Raw genomic sequence first — 14,906 nt, 5'->3', positions numbered from 1 at the left:
GACTTCATTAGAGATGGCATTCTTATTACTTTATTTTTCATGTCCAAGTCATTATTTCTAAAAAATATTTATATTAAAAAATTACTTTCTACGCTAGCTTTAAAATTTTACTTTATCTACAACAACTTTACAGTACAATAAAAAAGTTGCCCCAAAGGCCCAAACAAATATTAAAATTTATACTAAAAAACTGCTTTAAGATGCAGTAAGAAAGCCGTCCCTAACGAAGCCTAAGTCTCATAAAATGACGGTCATAATAAGTAATATTGCATATATTTTAATACAATATTTAGCACTTGGATCAAAAGTCTTGCATTGAGATTAAAAATAATTAATATCTTTATAGCTAACAATTTTTTATATCAAATAATTTTGGTATATATATATACATAGGAGTGCTTTCCATTGAATGGATAATTAAGAGAGCCATTTGACAATAAATTATATAAAAATATTAGTTTATCTCTTGAATAATCTTTTATATTATTTGAAAAAAAATAATTAAATGTGCAAAAAATTTTTATTAGCCAAAGACTTATAAAAAAGAAAAAAACTATGTTAGAATATTCTGATATAATTTTGATTGAATTAGTTTTACAATTATTAAATTTATTTTGATATTAATATTATATATAAATAATTTATGTTATATTCATGTTACAAATTTACCTCTTTGTTGCCCAAAAAAAAAAAAAGTAACTCTGTGTCTTTCTAAATTGTTGAAGTACTTATGACAATCACAAATCTCTTACCTTTAACAATATGCTCCATAGATGCTTAATAGACATAAGAAGTATGAATCAATGACATGTAATTGTTACAAATTGGTATATAATCCTCCATTTATTTATGAAGCATCTCAAGTTTTTTGTATGAGTAATGTTGTGTGCAAGATAATTTATGTTGATGAAGAGAGAGCTTTCTGTCTTAGTTTTCTATGAATATTCAGTACACAGATAAAAAGAGAATGATATACAAAATATTATAGTTTTTATATTCGAAACCCATAAAGAAAAAAACTACCGGAATCCACGATGTACTTTAAGTAATAGAACTCCATTCTTCTCACAGTTTGAGAAGACTTGATTACAAAGTTTGGATCATTTGCTTGGCCTCCTATAATTATAATAGAGATTGCGAAGAATTAGTTGAGGGATGATTATAATAATTGAATGTTTTAGTCTGCTAACAGAAGTCGAGGGATGATAGAGGTCAAACGATGATAGTTGGGTAACAATGATTAGACTTGATTACAAAGTAGGGAGCATTTGCTTGGCCTCCTAATATATTAGATGCACTGATCGACCATGCAGACTCTGTTGCAAACAGCAGCAGCCTTCCATCTCAACTGTTCATCAACAACTGCTTCGCCTCCTTGCCACCATTTGATGATAAGTGTGATTCACTTTATGCTATTGCAAGTCTTTATATATGATTGTAGTACTTCTCTACAATATATAATACATACAGAAAGTTATCTTCTTCCTTGTTCATCTCTCCAGTATTCTTCTCTGTTCTATAGTATAACAATATTAATTGCTTATACTCTTTGGTGTAAGTCTTCTTTCATGGTATCAGAGCTTTTGGTGCTTCACGACTTTCTTTAGCATACATGTTCTCAAGCTCAACAAATGTCAGACACAAACTCGGCAAACAATGCTCCCTCTATAACTGAGAATCCTTCTCATAATGATAGCAATTCACTTCAAATACCATCTCAACTAAAGTTTTTAATGAATAATATGATAAGTATTATTCATACTTATCTTACAACTGAGAATCATCCCACTTGGCATTCTCAAGTCCTCAAAGTCTTCATTGTTAATGGCTTTCTTGATTTTTAATGGTTATTCTCATTGCCCCACTAAATATACTCTTACAACCAACAATTTGTTGTCTCCAAATCCAAACAATAACCAATGGATGCTTATAGATCAAAATCTAGTCGCTGCGCTCTACTCAGTCATATATGCACCACTTATCCCCTATATTCTCAACCTTACTACCTTTCATAATATTTGGACTACTATTGAGAAAAGACTTCAATCAACAAATTTATCTCGAATTCTTCAACTCAATAATGAGTTTCATCCTCTAGCAATGAAGGACATGAGTATGACTCAATACTTATCTCTCATCAAATCCAAAGTGGATGCTATCACTAATGCAATCAGCTCTCAAAACACTGAAGATATCATCTTATACACACTAAATGGTCTACCATCCACTTACAATGCATTCAAAAATGTAATTCGCACCAACTTACAACCGCTTAATTTTAATGATTTATTCTCATTATTGTAAACTGAAGATATTAACATCATAAATATTAGTCTCCGTAAAACTCATCTCACTAAGTACCTAGAACAACAAATTGCCCTCGCTGCATATCGAGGACGAGGAAGAGACAGAATTCTATCCAATTTCTGAGGTCGTACTGCTTCACATGGAGGATGAACTACAGGAGATCATGGACCTTGACCTAAAAACCCATATGTTGAGTGTCATATATGTTTCAAACTGGGGCATTCAGCTATTACATGCTAGTACCGCTTGGATTAATCCTATCAGTCTCCACCACATAATGTCACTTCTCTTACAATGACATCACCACCCCCTCCACTGACTGGATTTTGGACACCAAAGCTTCCAACCACGCCAAACTTTCATTAGCTTCAAACTCCACACTCCTATAGTGGTAACCAACAAGTGTCTGTAGGCAATGGTCATTCCTTACCCATTCTTACCTCTGGATACGGTCTCCTTCCTACTCCTTTGAGTAAGTTACTGCTCAAACCTCTCTTCTTTGCCCCTTGTCTCTGAAAAACAGCTAACTACTAATTATAATTGCTCTATCATGTTCACTTCAAATGGATATAAAATTAGGATTTGAAGTGCAATCATCTTCTCCTCCACGTTCAATGCCTAATGGGTTATACCCTGTCCCCGCATCACCTACAGCCCTTGTCACGACATCCATAACTTCAAATATTTGGCACAAGCGACTTGGTTATCCACGTTCTATTGTTTTAGCAAAACTTGTACGTAGTCATCCTTAGATGAAGTCTATTTTCCCTTAACATGTAGTTCGTGTTCTCAAGCAAAGTGTCATATGACTAGTTTTCGTTTATATGCATCATTTACTTCCAAACCTCTTCAACTTATCCATTTTGATGCATGGGGTCCTACCCCAATTTCATCTTTTAATGGATTTCATTATTACATTCTCTTTGTGGATGATTTTTCAAGATACTCATGGATATATCCTATGCTACATAAATCATAAACCTTCATTAAATTTAAATAGTTTAAATAACTAGTGGAAAAACAATTTGTTGCACACATAATAAGTCTTTGCACTGATGGTGGACTTGAGTTTTTCTATAACAACTTTAAAACCTTTCTCACTAAAAATGGAATTTTTCATCAAGTTAGTTGCCCTTATACCCCTTAACAAAATGGCATTATAGAACGTAAACATCGTCATATCATTAAAACTAACAGAACTCTATTGCTTGAAGCCAATCTTCATTATCATGTCTGGTTCCATGCTGCCTTAACCTCATTTTATCTAATAAATCACATGCCCTCTATCACAACTAAACACCCCTCTCCCTATGAAATACTACAAAATAAATCACCTACCTATTGGCATCTTAAAGTTTTAGATGTCAATGATATCCCCTTCTACCATCTCACTCTAAAAATAAACTAGCTCTGTTTATATCCAGGTCTGTGTTTCTCAGTTATACTAAATTCCCAAAGGGCTACTATTGTTATAGTCCTGTTTCAGGTAAAGTAATCACCTTCATCAATGTGACCTTTCATGAACACATATTTCCCTTTCAAACTACTTCAACTGTGTCACTTATGTCCTCCCCAACCACTCCTTCCACACAACATTATAGAACGTAAACATCGTCATATCATTAAAACTCCCCCCACTCTTGTTTTAGTATCTAATACTTTTTCTCATAATTTCCCTAAACTTCCACCTCACATGTCTCCCCAATCCACTCATTCCTCCAGCCTTCCTTCCCCAATCCTTGTAGCCAATCACTAGTCACCACAAATTTCTACTACATCATCTCCCTCTAATTCCCCTCTTGCTCCTCCTAATTCCCATCATCCTATGATTACCCATCATAAATCAGGCCATCTTAAGCCTCGTCAGATCTTTACACTCCTTTACACTTGATCCCACTTGTTATTCCACTGTTGTTAAATATCCTCATTGGGACATGTGATTTTGTTCCTCCACCTGATCAAAATATACTTGTTTGTAAATGGTTTTTTAAAACCAAATATCATCATGATGGATCTGTTGCACGCTATAAGGCTCGCCTTGTTGCTCGTGGATATCAACAAGAGTATGGGTTGGACTTTACCGAGACATTTAGTCATGTAGCCAAATACAAACTATTCGGGTGTTCATTCTCTTATCTCAACTTATGCGTCGTGATTTATCCTATACTATCAACCGTGTGTGCCAGCATACGCACTCCCCTACTAATCAGCATTTCTCGATGATCAAATGCATCCTTCATTACATTAAGGGCACGTCAAATCTTGGATTACCTATTAAATATATTCTCTTGCAGCTTTAAGCCTTTGTGGGTGCAATTGGGCTAGCTGGTGACCAAATAGGTTGTAAATCAACTTTCGAATACTGCATTTTTCTGGGTTCAACATTGATTTTGTGAGGTGCCAAAGAGCAATCGATATCCGCTTAATCATCTACCGAAGCTGAATATTGTGCCCTTATCACAACTACAATAGAACTCATTTGGATTTGACGCTTGCTCCAAGACTTCAGTGTCCCATCTTACACCGGCCTGCTGTGATAACATTTCAGCAATAGCCCTTGCTTATAACCCTATATTTCATGCATGCACTGAACATATCGAAATTGGTCACCAATTCATACGTGAGTGCATCCAGTCAAACCAAGTAGTTGTCCATCATATCTCTTCCAATGATCAGATTGCCTACATTTTTACCAAAGCTCTACCCAATAGCAAATTTAACTTCTTCAAAGACAAATTGATGCTCCAACCAGGGATCCTCAATCCGCGAAGGCGTGAAAATAGAAACCCATATGCAGTAAGCAATAAAGGTAGTAACACGTAATGTAGCAGTTGTACCAATCACGTAGTCTCTGTTGCAACCGTAGCAGCCTTCCATCTCAACCGCTCATCAACAACTACTTCACCTCTTTGCCACTGTTTGATGGAAAGTGTGATTCACTTTATGCTATTGTAAGTCTTTATATACGGATGTACTTCACTACAGTAAATAGAATACATACAGTAAGTTATCTTCTTCCTTGTTCATCTCTCTGCTAGAGTATACAATGCTGCTTATACTCTATGACGTAAGTCTTCTTTCAAGTAAGAAAAAAATGTTAGAATTTCTTGATGCAACATACATCGTCATGAATTTTAAAACTCTCGGAATTACATTAAGAATAGTAATGTACATAATATCTTAAATTGTATTAATATTAATATAAATTCAAATACTTTAAAAATCTTTTAAGACATTTTTTATCAATATCCAACATATTTTTTTAAATAACATAATAAAGTATAAATCAACTCTGTCATATTAAGACTTAGTTTGGGACAGCTTTTTAGCTGTTATATGAAGGAGCTTTCTAATATAAAAATATAAAATTTTTATACTGATAAATTAATTCATTAAATAATAAGAAAGTAGTTCTAAATAAAATATAAATCAAATTTAAATAAATAAATATAAATAATATCATAATTGAGTTTGAGTTGATCACCCAAAAAAATTATTGCTAGAAAGAACAGTCTAACAGCATTCGTGCCCGATATTTCTTTTGGCATCTCCATCTTCCATCGCAGATAGCTCCTAATGTCCCAGCATGCTCTTCTCGTAATCTCATTAATGGCTATGGTAAAGCCAGGAGATTCAAAGAAGAAATAAGCGTTGAGAGAGAGAGAGAGAGAGGGAGAGAGAGAAGAGAGAGATTTAATGATTTATAACCTCGCTTTATTTGCCCTTCCCTATTTGGCTGCGTTCCGTTTACCATAAAGATTCCTTTGTCATAACCCTTTCCATATCTGTTTTTGCTAACTTATCGCTTCTCTCCACTTTCTGATTGCTTACAAACCCTACTGCCATAGTATTCCTCTCTCTCTTTCACGCACTGCCCTGTATCTGGATTTGGGAAATTCGTTTATTTCCTAATAATTTTACTTCAAACTATGGTTTTTTGTTTCAATTCAAAGCCTTGGGAGGAAAAAAGACTGACTTGGAGGATCTGCTCAAGTAGGCTTTCTTGGCCCCTAAGGGTTGAAAGTTGAAATCCGCTTTCTTTAGTGTTTGTATTTTTACCCTCGAAGGATTTGGTTTGGTCATCTCTCAGCTTTTCTTTACCTGGTTCGCGCTTCTAGTCCAAGGTCTTGGTGAAGATGACCGTTGAGGAGAAGAGAGGGATCATGGGGAGAGAAGAAGGCCCTGGAGATAACTTTCCCGTTGGAATGCGCGTGCTTGCCGTGGATGATGATCCTATCTGCTTGAAGGTGTTGGAGACTCTGCTGATTCGCTGCCAATACAATGGTTAGGATCCTATTTTTTTTGTTTTTCAGATGATTTGTTTTGGTTTTGTTTTATCCTTTACTTGAAAGTTTGAATCTTTGATGCGTATTGGATGCTTCTATTATCATTTTAATTCTTTTTTTTGTCCTGTAAAATAACTGGACATTTTTATCTTTGGAGAGCAATTTTTGGATCTGAGTTTATTTTCTTTCACATGAAATATGATTTGAGGTCGGCATAAAATTTGTTATCTTTTTTTTCTTTGTAGTTACAACGACGAATCAGGCAATCAAGGCCCTGAATATGTTGAGGGAGAATAAAGACAAGTTTGATCTGGTTATTAGCGATGTTCACATGCCCGACATGGATGGATTTAAGCTTTTGGAGCTGGTGGGCCTTGAAATGGACCTCCCTGTTATAAGTGAGTTAATTTTTCTTTTAGTTTTTAAAATTTTTGAATTTTTTCTAGCATGTATTTTTGTTTTGGGATAATTTTGATTTGCGTGGAGAACATTTTGATATCGGGCAACATCAAGAGGTTAGTTTTCACTTAGAATCAGTTAGGCAATATAAAAAGTGAAAGATTTTTCCAAAACTCTAAGGTTTGGTACATCATATAAACAGATTTAGTTGCTTTATGTGAGTGAAAATATATTTGTGTTCAATTGAACAAAGATGTCAGAGGAAGTCACTGATCCAAGAAATCTTTTAAACATAGTGTTGTCTGCCAATGGAGAAACCAAAGCAGTAATGAAGGGGATAACTCATGGGGCGTGTGACTATCTACTCAAACCAGTTCGAATCGAAGAGCTCAAAAATATTTGGCAGCATGTTGTGAGGAGGAGAAAGTTTGATCGCAAGGAGCGTCGTAGTCTTGATAATGGGGAGGACTGTGAGAAACTCCAAGCTGCAAATTCTGAAGGTACACAAGCTACTGATGCCAATGGACCTGTGAATGACAATGGAAAAGTTAATAGGAAGAGGAAGGAACAGAATGATGAAGATGAAGACGACTATGAAGAAGATACTCATGAAAGTGAAGACCCATCAAGCCAGAAAAAGCCAAGGGTTGTTTGGTCTGTTGAGCTTCACCGCAAATTTGTTGCTGCTGTCAACCAATTGGGAGTTGAAAGTAAGAATTTTTTCATGTCATTAATTAGTAGGAGCTTTTTTCCTGTTTTAGATATTTAAGATGCCAGTATCTTTTTCTTATAGTGGTCAAATTGTATTAAACTATCCTTATTTTAGCATTTGGTTGATTTTTATCATGCTTGATGCAGAGGCTGTTCCTAAGAGGATACTAGATATTATGAACGTTGATAAGCTCACAAGAGAGAATGTTGCAAGCCATTTACAGGCATGTCTTAAAAACTTGTTATGTTTCTCTGTTCTTAAATTTATGATTTTTTTATCAGTAGAAAATTCTCCAATTGTTTCCCTAGAACATCAATATCCATCTGATGCTAGATTTCCATCTTGTTGTAATGTTGAACCTTATATGAATTATGGTCTCAATCTGGCAATGATTTCTACTAAATCATTATCATCATTAGTCTTATCCAATTATATAGTGTCATTTTTATAAATAATTTTTCTTTCAGTCTTATTAGTTGTTCAAGTGGCTCCGGCACTAGTTTATATATATATAGAACCATGTTATCTGACGCCGGCTGGTTTAGCCAACCGGTTCAGCAATCAGCCCAATTTGAATTTTTTTATGGTTTATTTTATTGGTAGCTATCCTAATCATCAATAGCATTAGCTCTTATCCTATCCTCATCATCAAGGGGCTCAATTCTTATAAATAGAGCTTCCTCTTTATATTGTAAGTAGCTTTTTTTTGTTAGAAATAAAATTTCAGAGTTCTATTTTTCTGATTTCTTGCATTTTCTGTATTCTGGAATGACTTCCAGGGGGTGGCTGGCCCTCATCTTTCTCCCCCAACATCCTTTGGTGGCTTTTCTTTCCTCCACTCCTGTTTAAAGACAGCAACTCCTTTCTCCTGCTGCCCAGGTGTTCTCCACTTCTTGCTCCAACCCCAAGAAAGCCATCTTCTGCTGTCCCTGCAGCCTTCATCTGCCTGAAAACTCATCAAGAAACAATCTCTTGCTCTCCCACAGACCTCATACGCCTGCAACCACCACAAGGACCCCTCCTCTGGTTGCCCGGCCACCTTCAGCTGGTCGCAACAGCAGCTGGTCTTCGCCTCCTCTTGCTGTCCACTGCTGTTCAGCTTTTTCCCTTTAGTCCTGCAATCAATGGCCACAATAGGAGCCATAATAAGAACCTTTCAGCAGTGCTAAGGCTTTCCAGCCCTCACTTCAGGCTTTTAGTAATCTATTTGGTTATTTTCTGTCTCTTAACTATTTCCGGTGTCATTATCTTTGGTGAATCACTTCTCCTTCTCTTTCCTTCCAATTTCCATCTTTGTTTAACATGCCCAATCCATCTAAGATAATTTTTTTGATTCTATAATTTCTTGATTTGCCTCATCCTATACTAATATTCTTATTTCTATCATACTCAACTTGGTTGTTAATAATTTTGTTGTTGCCCAATTTTGGAATCTGGAATTGCTTTGTTAAAACTTTAGTTTTGTCTCCCTGTAATTCTCCTATTACATTGTACCACTTGACATTTGAACCATGTTTTAGTTGTACTATATGTATCCTCAACAACCAATATTTTCAGCCACCATCCCAATATTTTCTTCTCTTCTATTTGACTAAATTATTCTAACATCGCACTTTAATATTTTTTATTGCAGAAATATAGGCTCTACCTTAAAAGACTAAGTGCAGTGGCTAGCCAGCACGCTAACATGGCTGCTGCTCTAGGAGGAAGAGATACCTCATATCTACATATGGGGTCATTTAATGGTTTCACGAATTTTCATGGCTTGACTCCATTCCAACCAAGTGGAGTGTCAAATAGAACAAACCCAAAGTTACCAGGTCTGCCTGGACTTGCTCCTGGAATGGTTCAAATCGGTCAAACTCGGCACAGCACAAACATTCCCATGAATGATCTCTCTAAGTTTCAGCATATAGCTGTTCCTGTAAACCAACATGAGAATTTGTTTCAGGGTATCCCAACATCATTGGAGCTAGACCATCTACAACAAAAACAAAAAGGGATAAATGAATTGAATAACCACTTGCAAGGTGTTTTCTCTGGTGCCTCCAACAGCAATTTGATTTGCGCAACAAACAAATCTTTGTTATTGCAAGGACATCATCAGCAAACACAGTTGAGGGAGATAGGCAATCAACCTCCAGTTGCAATTCGATCGACTGGTGTAGATCGACTTGAAATGGGCAGTGTTGTGTCTGCTCATTTGCCTGATCTTAGTAAATGCAGCGAAACATGGCAAAATACTCCGTCGTTGAATGTGTATGGTGTCAACAGTTTGTCTACTGGAGTACCCTATAATGATGATAGTATGATTTCGAGCAACATGGGAACTTCCCTCGCTTCAACAGTTGCACAGTTGCATGGAAACCCTTTGAATATGTCCTCAAAAAACTTATTGGTAACAACTCAGGATTCTTTAATTCGACGTGACATGCAATGCCAAACTAGTTCACTTGGTGGGACTACATTACTTATGTCTTCAGGAATCGCAGACCCAAAATTCTTAAGTTTCAAAAGTTCAGGAAATGTTGAGCAGAAATCAAATGATCCTAAACAGCAGCAGAATGCCCTTGGACCAAATATGGCATTCAGTTCTTCCTGTAACTCTACATTATCAAATCAGACCCTTCTCAATAATGTTGCTGAAACTCAGAGGTTGAAAAATCGAATTTATAACAAAAAAATGGATACAATTATGATAAACCAGCCAAGTTTAGATACTGCATTCATCACACAATATGCCAAGACGGATAAATCACATTGTGATAATCGGCTTACATTTTGTGAAGATAACATGTTTGGGTCATCAAAGATGCAGGGTGACTTTGTCTCAAATAATTGCAACTTTGATGACCTAATGAATTCAACGATCAAGCCGGTGAGATCCCATTTCTCATCCTTTGCTTACTTCTGTTTCTACAACCTTTTTTTCATCTTTTGTGCAGATTTACTGATTATATAGTTTAAAACATGTTGAATCTGTTGTCCATTTGTTATCATTTTCTTGAACAGTTTTTAGATGTTGGATGCAACAGTATGTAATAAAAACTTCATTGTGTGACTTTACCTGAATGGAAGAGTATCTTCTGATTAGCATTAACACTTAAGTATTTCTTTCTATTGAATCACTCTTTCATTGTGCGACTCTTTTGCCAAAAATCCTACCAACCTGACAGTTCACAAAACCCACTTGAGGGTTTCTAGAATTAGATTTTAATCGGATTTGAAGCCCAAAGTCCTATATCTCATGAAATATTCCCTGCAACTGCTTCTATGCTTCGTCATCAAATTTTCCTCTTGTTTGTAGCTTCAAAGTGAATTGTCATCCAACAAACACATCGTTTCTTTTCAATTATGCTACTAAATGGCCGCATGTTTTCGTCCTTGCATCCCCCTCTTTTATCTTAAACTAAAATATAAATAAAAAGTTATATAAAAATAAATCCCACATGATCCCTTAGTTACCCATTTATGAACCAACATAACATTCTCCACCTTGGTTCATAATCAAAGCAACTTTCAAATCTTTTATGCTGATATTCCAATCACCAACTGATCTCAATTTGAACATAACTTCTCATGAACTTGCTCAATTGAACAACCTTTATTGCCATTACAAATGGTTTCCTTAGTGCTGATCTTCTCGAATTTGATGTCTTTCATCAATGGTATCCCTTCATCAACAATATCCCTGATAAAATAGAACCTACCATCCATGCGCTTTGCGATTTCATGATTTATCAGATTTTTGCAAAGCTGCAAAACCCGTTTGACTGTCTGTTAAAAGTAGTTGTAAGATCCTTGAGTAGCTCTACCTCTTTCAATAAACCTCGCAACCACAATAATTCTTTGATTGCTTCAGTGGCAAATATATTCAACTTGGTAACAAAGGTATCAAATGTTTTGAACCTGTGGAAATTGCTTATGTCTATACAACGTCTTCTTAACCAAATAAACTAAATTCTCTTTTCACAGCTCCTCAAAACCTTCTAGCTAAGTTAGGAAAATATACTTTTCTAAATCTCCTTATGTTTTCACTGTTGTTCAAGCTCCCAATTCTTTTGAGCAAAATCTTTATCGCGGAGTGCTTCACTACAGGAGAAAAAGAAATCCACATTAAAGGTATCACTATGTGCTCAGAAGAAAGTAATCCTTTTCGGTTTTTAATACTTTCTTGAATGATTGAATCGCTTTTCAGTTTGTTATATAATCAATATATTTTTGATCTTCTTACTCTGCTTTGAAAATTTATCCGATTATTTCCTTGTTGCATATTCTAGCTTTCTATCTGTTGTATTTCCTCATATTTCAGATTAACATGCTAATTAGCTATTATTATCCACTGATGATTACTGAGTATTTGTTGCAGTCCTTTATTCTCCTGTCAAACTGATTTAAAAAGGAGGTTTTCTTCTGCTAGCAGAAAGATAATTCATCTTCAGTGGCTAAGGTGCACCTTTGGCTTACTGGGCTTTATGAAGATAAACGTGCAAAATGTTATAGTAGAAACAAACATCCTGACCAACTTTATAATGTTGGTGTTTAGTTTCATATCGAAAAATTGAAAAGTACGTGAATATAGAAATACCAAATAGTTTTTATGCATTTGACCCTACTTTGTTGCCCCTTCAGCTCACACTCCCTTCCTCATGACTTTTTATGCAGGACCGGTACCTAAAAGCCTAATATAACTATATTTGGTCTTTTACATAACCTGGTTCTGTTGTATTGCCTTTTTTGGTTGATTCACTGAAACATTCAGTCAACATGCTTACAAATTTCCTATATCTAGACCAGATTTTTTTTCTCTTCGGTGAAATGTTCTTTTTCACTTGAGTAGATCTAAAACTGAATGTGTGGAGTGCAATTTTTATAGTAATGGATCTAGTAGGGGATTGTGACTTTTGGCGATCAAGTCATTGATAAGAGTATATGTTTTAGGTATCTTGGATCTATTGTTCAAAGTGATTGTGAAATAGATGTGGATATTATCAATAGAATTCAAGTTGGATGGTTGAAGTGGAGGAAGGCATCGGGTTTGTTGTGTGATAGAAAAGTCCTCCTCAAACTTAAGAGAAAATTCTATAAGATGGTGGTGAGACCTGCAATGCTCTATGGTGCAGAATGTTGGGCATTAAAAAAGAAGCATAATACTAAGTTACGTGTTGCAGAGATGACGATGCTCAGGTGGGTGAGTGGCTTTACCCTTAGAGACAAGATACGAAATGAGCATATACGTGAAAAGGTTGGAGTAGCTCCAGTGGAAGATAAGATTAGAGAGAGTTGCCTTAGATGGTTTGGTCACATAAAACGACGGCCTTCCGATGATCCAGTTAGGAAAGTAGAGGTATTAGATTTGACTTATATTAAGAAAGGTAGAGGTAGACCTAAAAAAATTTGGTTTTCACTTGAGTAGATCTAAAACTGAATATGTGGAGTGCAATTTTAATAGTAACGGATCTAGTGGGGGATTGTGACTTTTGGCGAATTAAGTCATTGGTAAGAGTATATGTTTTAGGTATCTTGGATCTATTGTTCAAAGTGATTGTGAAATAGATGTGGATATTATAAATAGAATTCAAGTTGGATGGTTGAAGTGGAGGAAGGCATCGGATTTGTTGTGTGATAGAAAAGTCCCCTCAAACTTAAGGGAAAATTCTATAAGATGGTGGTTAGACCTGCAATGCTCTATGGTGCAGAATGTTGGGCATTAGAAAAGAAGCATAATACTAAGTTACGTGTTGCAGAAATGACGATGCTCAGGTGGGTGAGTGGCTTTACCCTTAGAGACATGATACGAAATGAGCATATACGTGAAAAGGTTAGAGTAGCTCCAGTGGAAGATAAGATTAGAGAGAGTCGCCTTAGATGGTTTGGTTACATAAAACGACGGTCTTCCGATGATTCGGTTAGGAAAGTAGATGTATTAGATTTGACTTATATTAAGAAAGGTAGAGGTAGACCTAAAAAAATTTGGTTTGAAAATATTATAAATGATCTTTCTTTATTAGATATAAATGAGAATTTGAATTTTAACGGTACGCAATGGAGAAAAAGGATTCATGTAGCCGACCCCACGTAATGGTGCAAAGGCTTGATGTTGTTGTTGTTGTTGTGGTGGTGGTGGTGGTGAAATGTTCTTTTTGTCCTCTGCTTCTATAACATTTGAAAATCTGACATAACTAACATTTCTGTGTTTGTGGGATGCTATTTCCATCACTCACACACACACACAAAAAGAAGTTGAATGCTCTATTACAGTATATGCAACACAAGTTTTGAATTGCATGAAGGGAAGAAAATTTTTTTTTTCAAACTTGTTACAGTTTTCGAGTTCCACCTCAACCATCAAGTAAATGGCTAGCTTCATTAGCTAATTGTTCATCTTTTCAATGCAGGAGAGAGATGACATCGGATTCGTCGTCGATGGAGAATTAGGCTCTGATCTCTTCTCTTTGAGCACTTGCTTATGACAATCTTCATAGAATGGTGTTCGAGCTGCAGGATGACTTATCAAGTCGACATGTTTTAAACTTCGATGAGTTGTTTGGTCCACGACCTTTTTCCCATTTCTCTGCTGTATAGCCAGCCATTAGAGGATAGCAGGAAAACTGTGAGCTCTTTGTTTAATATGTTGTTTTCCTTAGAATTTTGTACTCGACTAGTTTTTATACTGATATGATGATTCCAGGCGTCTGCTTTGGGCTTGTGGTCAGAAGCTTGAACAGAGAGCTATGAAACTTCATAATGGAGTGTTAAATTCTTTTTTTCCTTTCTCCCAAAGGTTAAATAATGTATTTAAATTTTAATCTTAGTGTTCAATGAATGAATGAATGAATGAATGAGATTGAGTGCTGAGGATTCCCAAAAAAGAAATTGGTTGTCGACATTTTACTTTGTGATTCTGGCTTCGTTTGGGATGATTTTCTTATTGCTTCTTAGAGCAGTTTTTTAGTACAAAAATTAATTTTTTTTATTTTTTATTAGAAAGTGCTTTGAGAAGCAATAAGAAAGCCGTCCGAAATGAAACCTCTATTTAATAGTATTGATTTATGTTAAATTTGTATTTGGAAAATTTTAATTTGCACACACATTTGTTCAAAAATACATTAAAATAAAAAGATTTTATTTTATAAACTATTGAACAATTTAGCATTAAAACTGGATTCATCAAGCGAAGTCTTATTTTTCAGATAATTTGG

At 35.4% G+C, this 14,906-nt stretch overlaps 1 protein-coding gene across 2 annotated transcripts; it reads left to right on the top strand.

The window, feature by feature from the left end:
* The first annotated feature begins 5,808 nt into the window (after nt 1–5,808).
* LOC110095125 (two-component response regulator ORR22) lies at nt 5,809–14,518 on the top strand. Of its 2 annotated transcripts, XM_020820534.2 has the most exons (7): nt 5,809–6,300; nt 6,398–6,591; nt 6,839–6,991; nt 7,289–7,702; nt 7,851–7,927; nt 9,338–10,582; nt 14,103–14,518. In XM_020820534.2, the coding sequence occupies exons 2-7, from the start codon at nt 6,444–6,446 to the stop codon at nt 14,175–14,177; spliced, it is 2,112 nt and encodes a 703-aa protein (XP_020676193.1). In that variant the 5' UTR covers nt 5,809–6,300; nt 6,398–6,443; the 3' UTR covers nt 14,178–14,518. The 2 variants fall into 2 exon arrangements, with proteins under 2 accessions (XP_020676193.1, XP_028550998.1); XM_028695165.1 differs by having other exon boundaries at nt 5,809–6,591.
* Nucleotides 14,519–14,906: the final 388 nt, after the last annotated feature.

Source organism: Dendrobium catenatum, unplaced genomic scaffold, assembly GCF_001605985.2.
Source record: "Dendrobium catenatum unplaced genomic scaffold, ASM160598v2 fragScaff_scaffold_621, whole genome shotgun sequence".
In the NCBI taxonomy this organism is placed as follows: domain Eukaryota; kingdom Viridiplantae; phylum Streptophyta; class Magnoliopsida; order Asparagales; family Orchidaceae; genus Dendrobium; species Dendrobium catenatum.
The sequence above is the reverse complement of the archived record's forward strand: the minus strand, read 5'-3'. Positions and strand labels throughout refer to the sequence as shown.

Coding starts and splice junctions, on each gene's coding strand:
- LOC110095125 (XM_020820534.2), top strand. CDS start 6,444: ATGACCGTTGAGGAGAAGAGAGGGATCATGGGGAGAGAAGAAGGCCCT. Junction 6,992..7,288: donor AATGGACCTCCCTGTTATAA/GTGAGTTAATTT, acceptor TTTTAAACATAG/TGTTGTCTGCCAATGGAGAA. Junction 10,583..14,102: donor TGAATTCAACGATCAAGCCG/GTGAGATCCCAT, acceptor TTTTCAATGCAG/GAGAGAGATGACATCGGATT.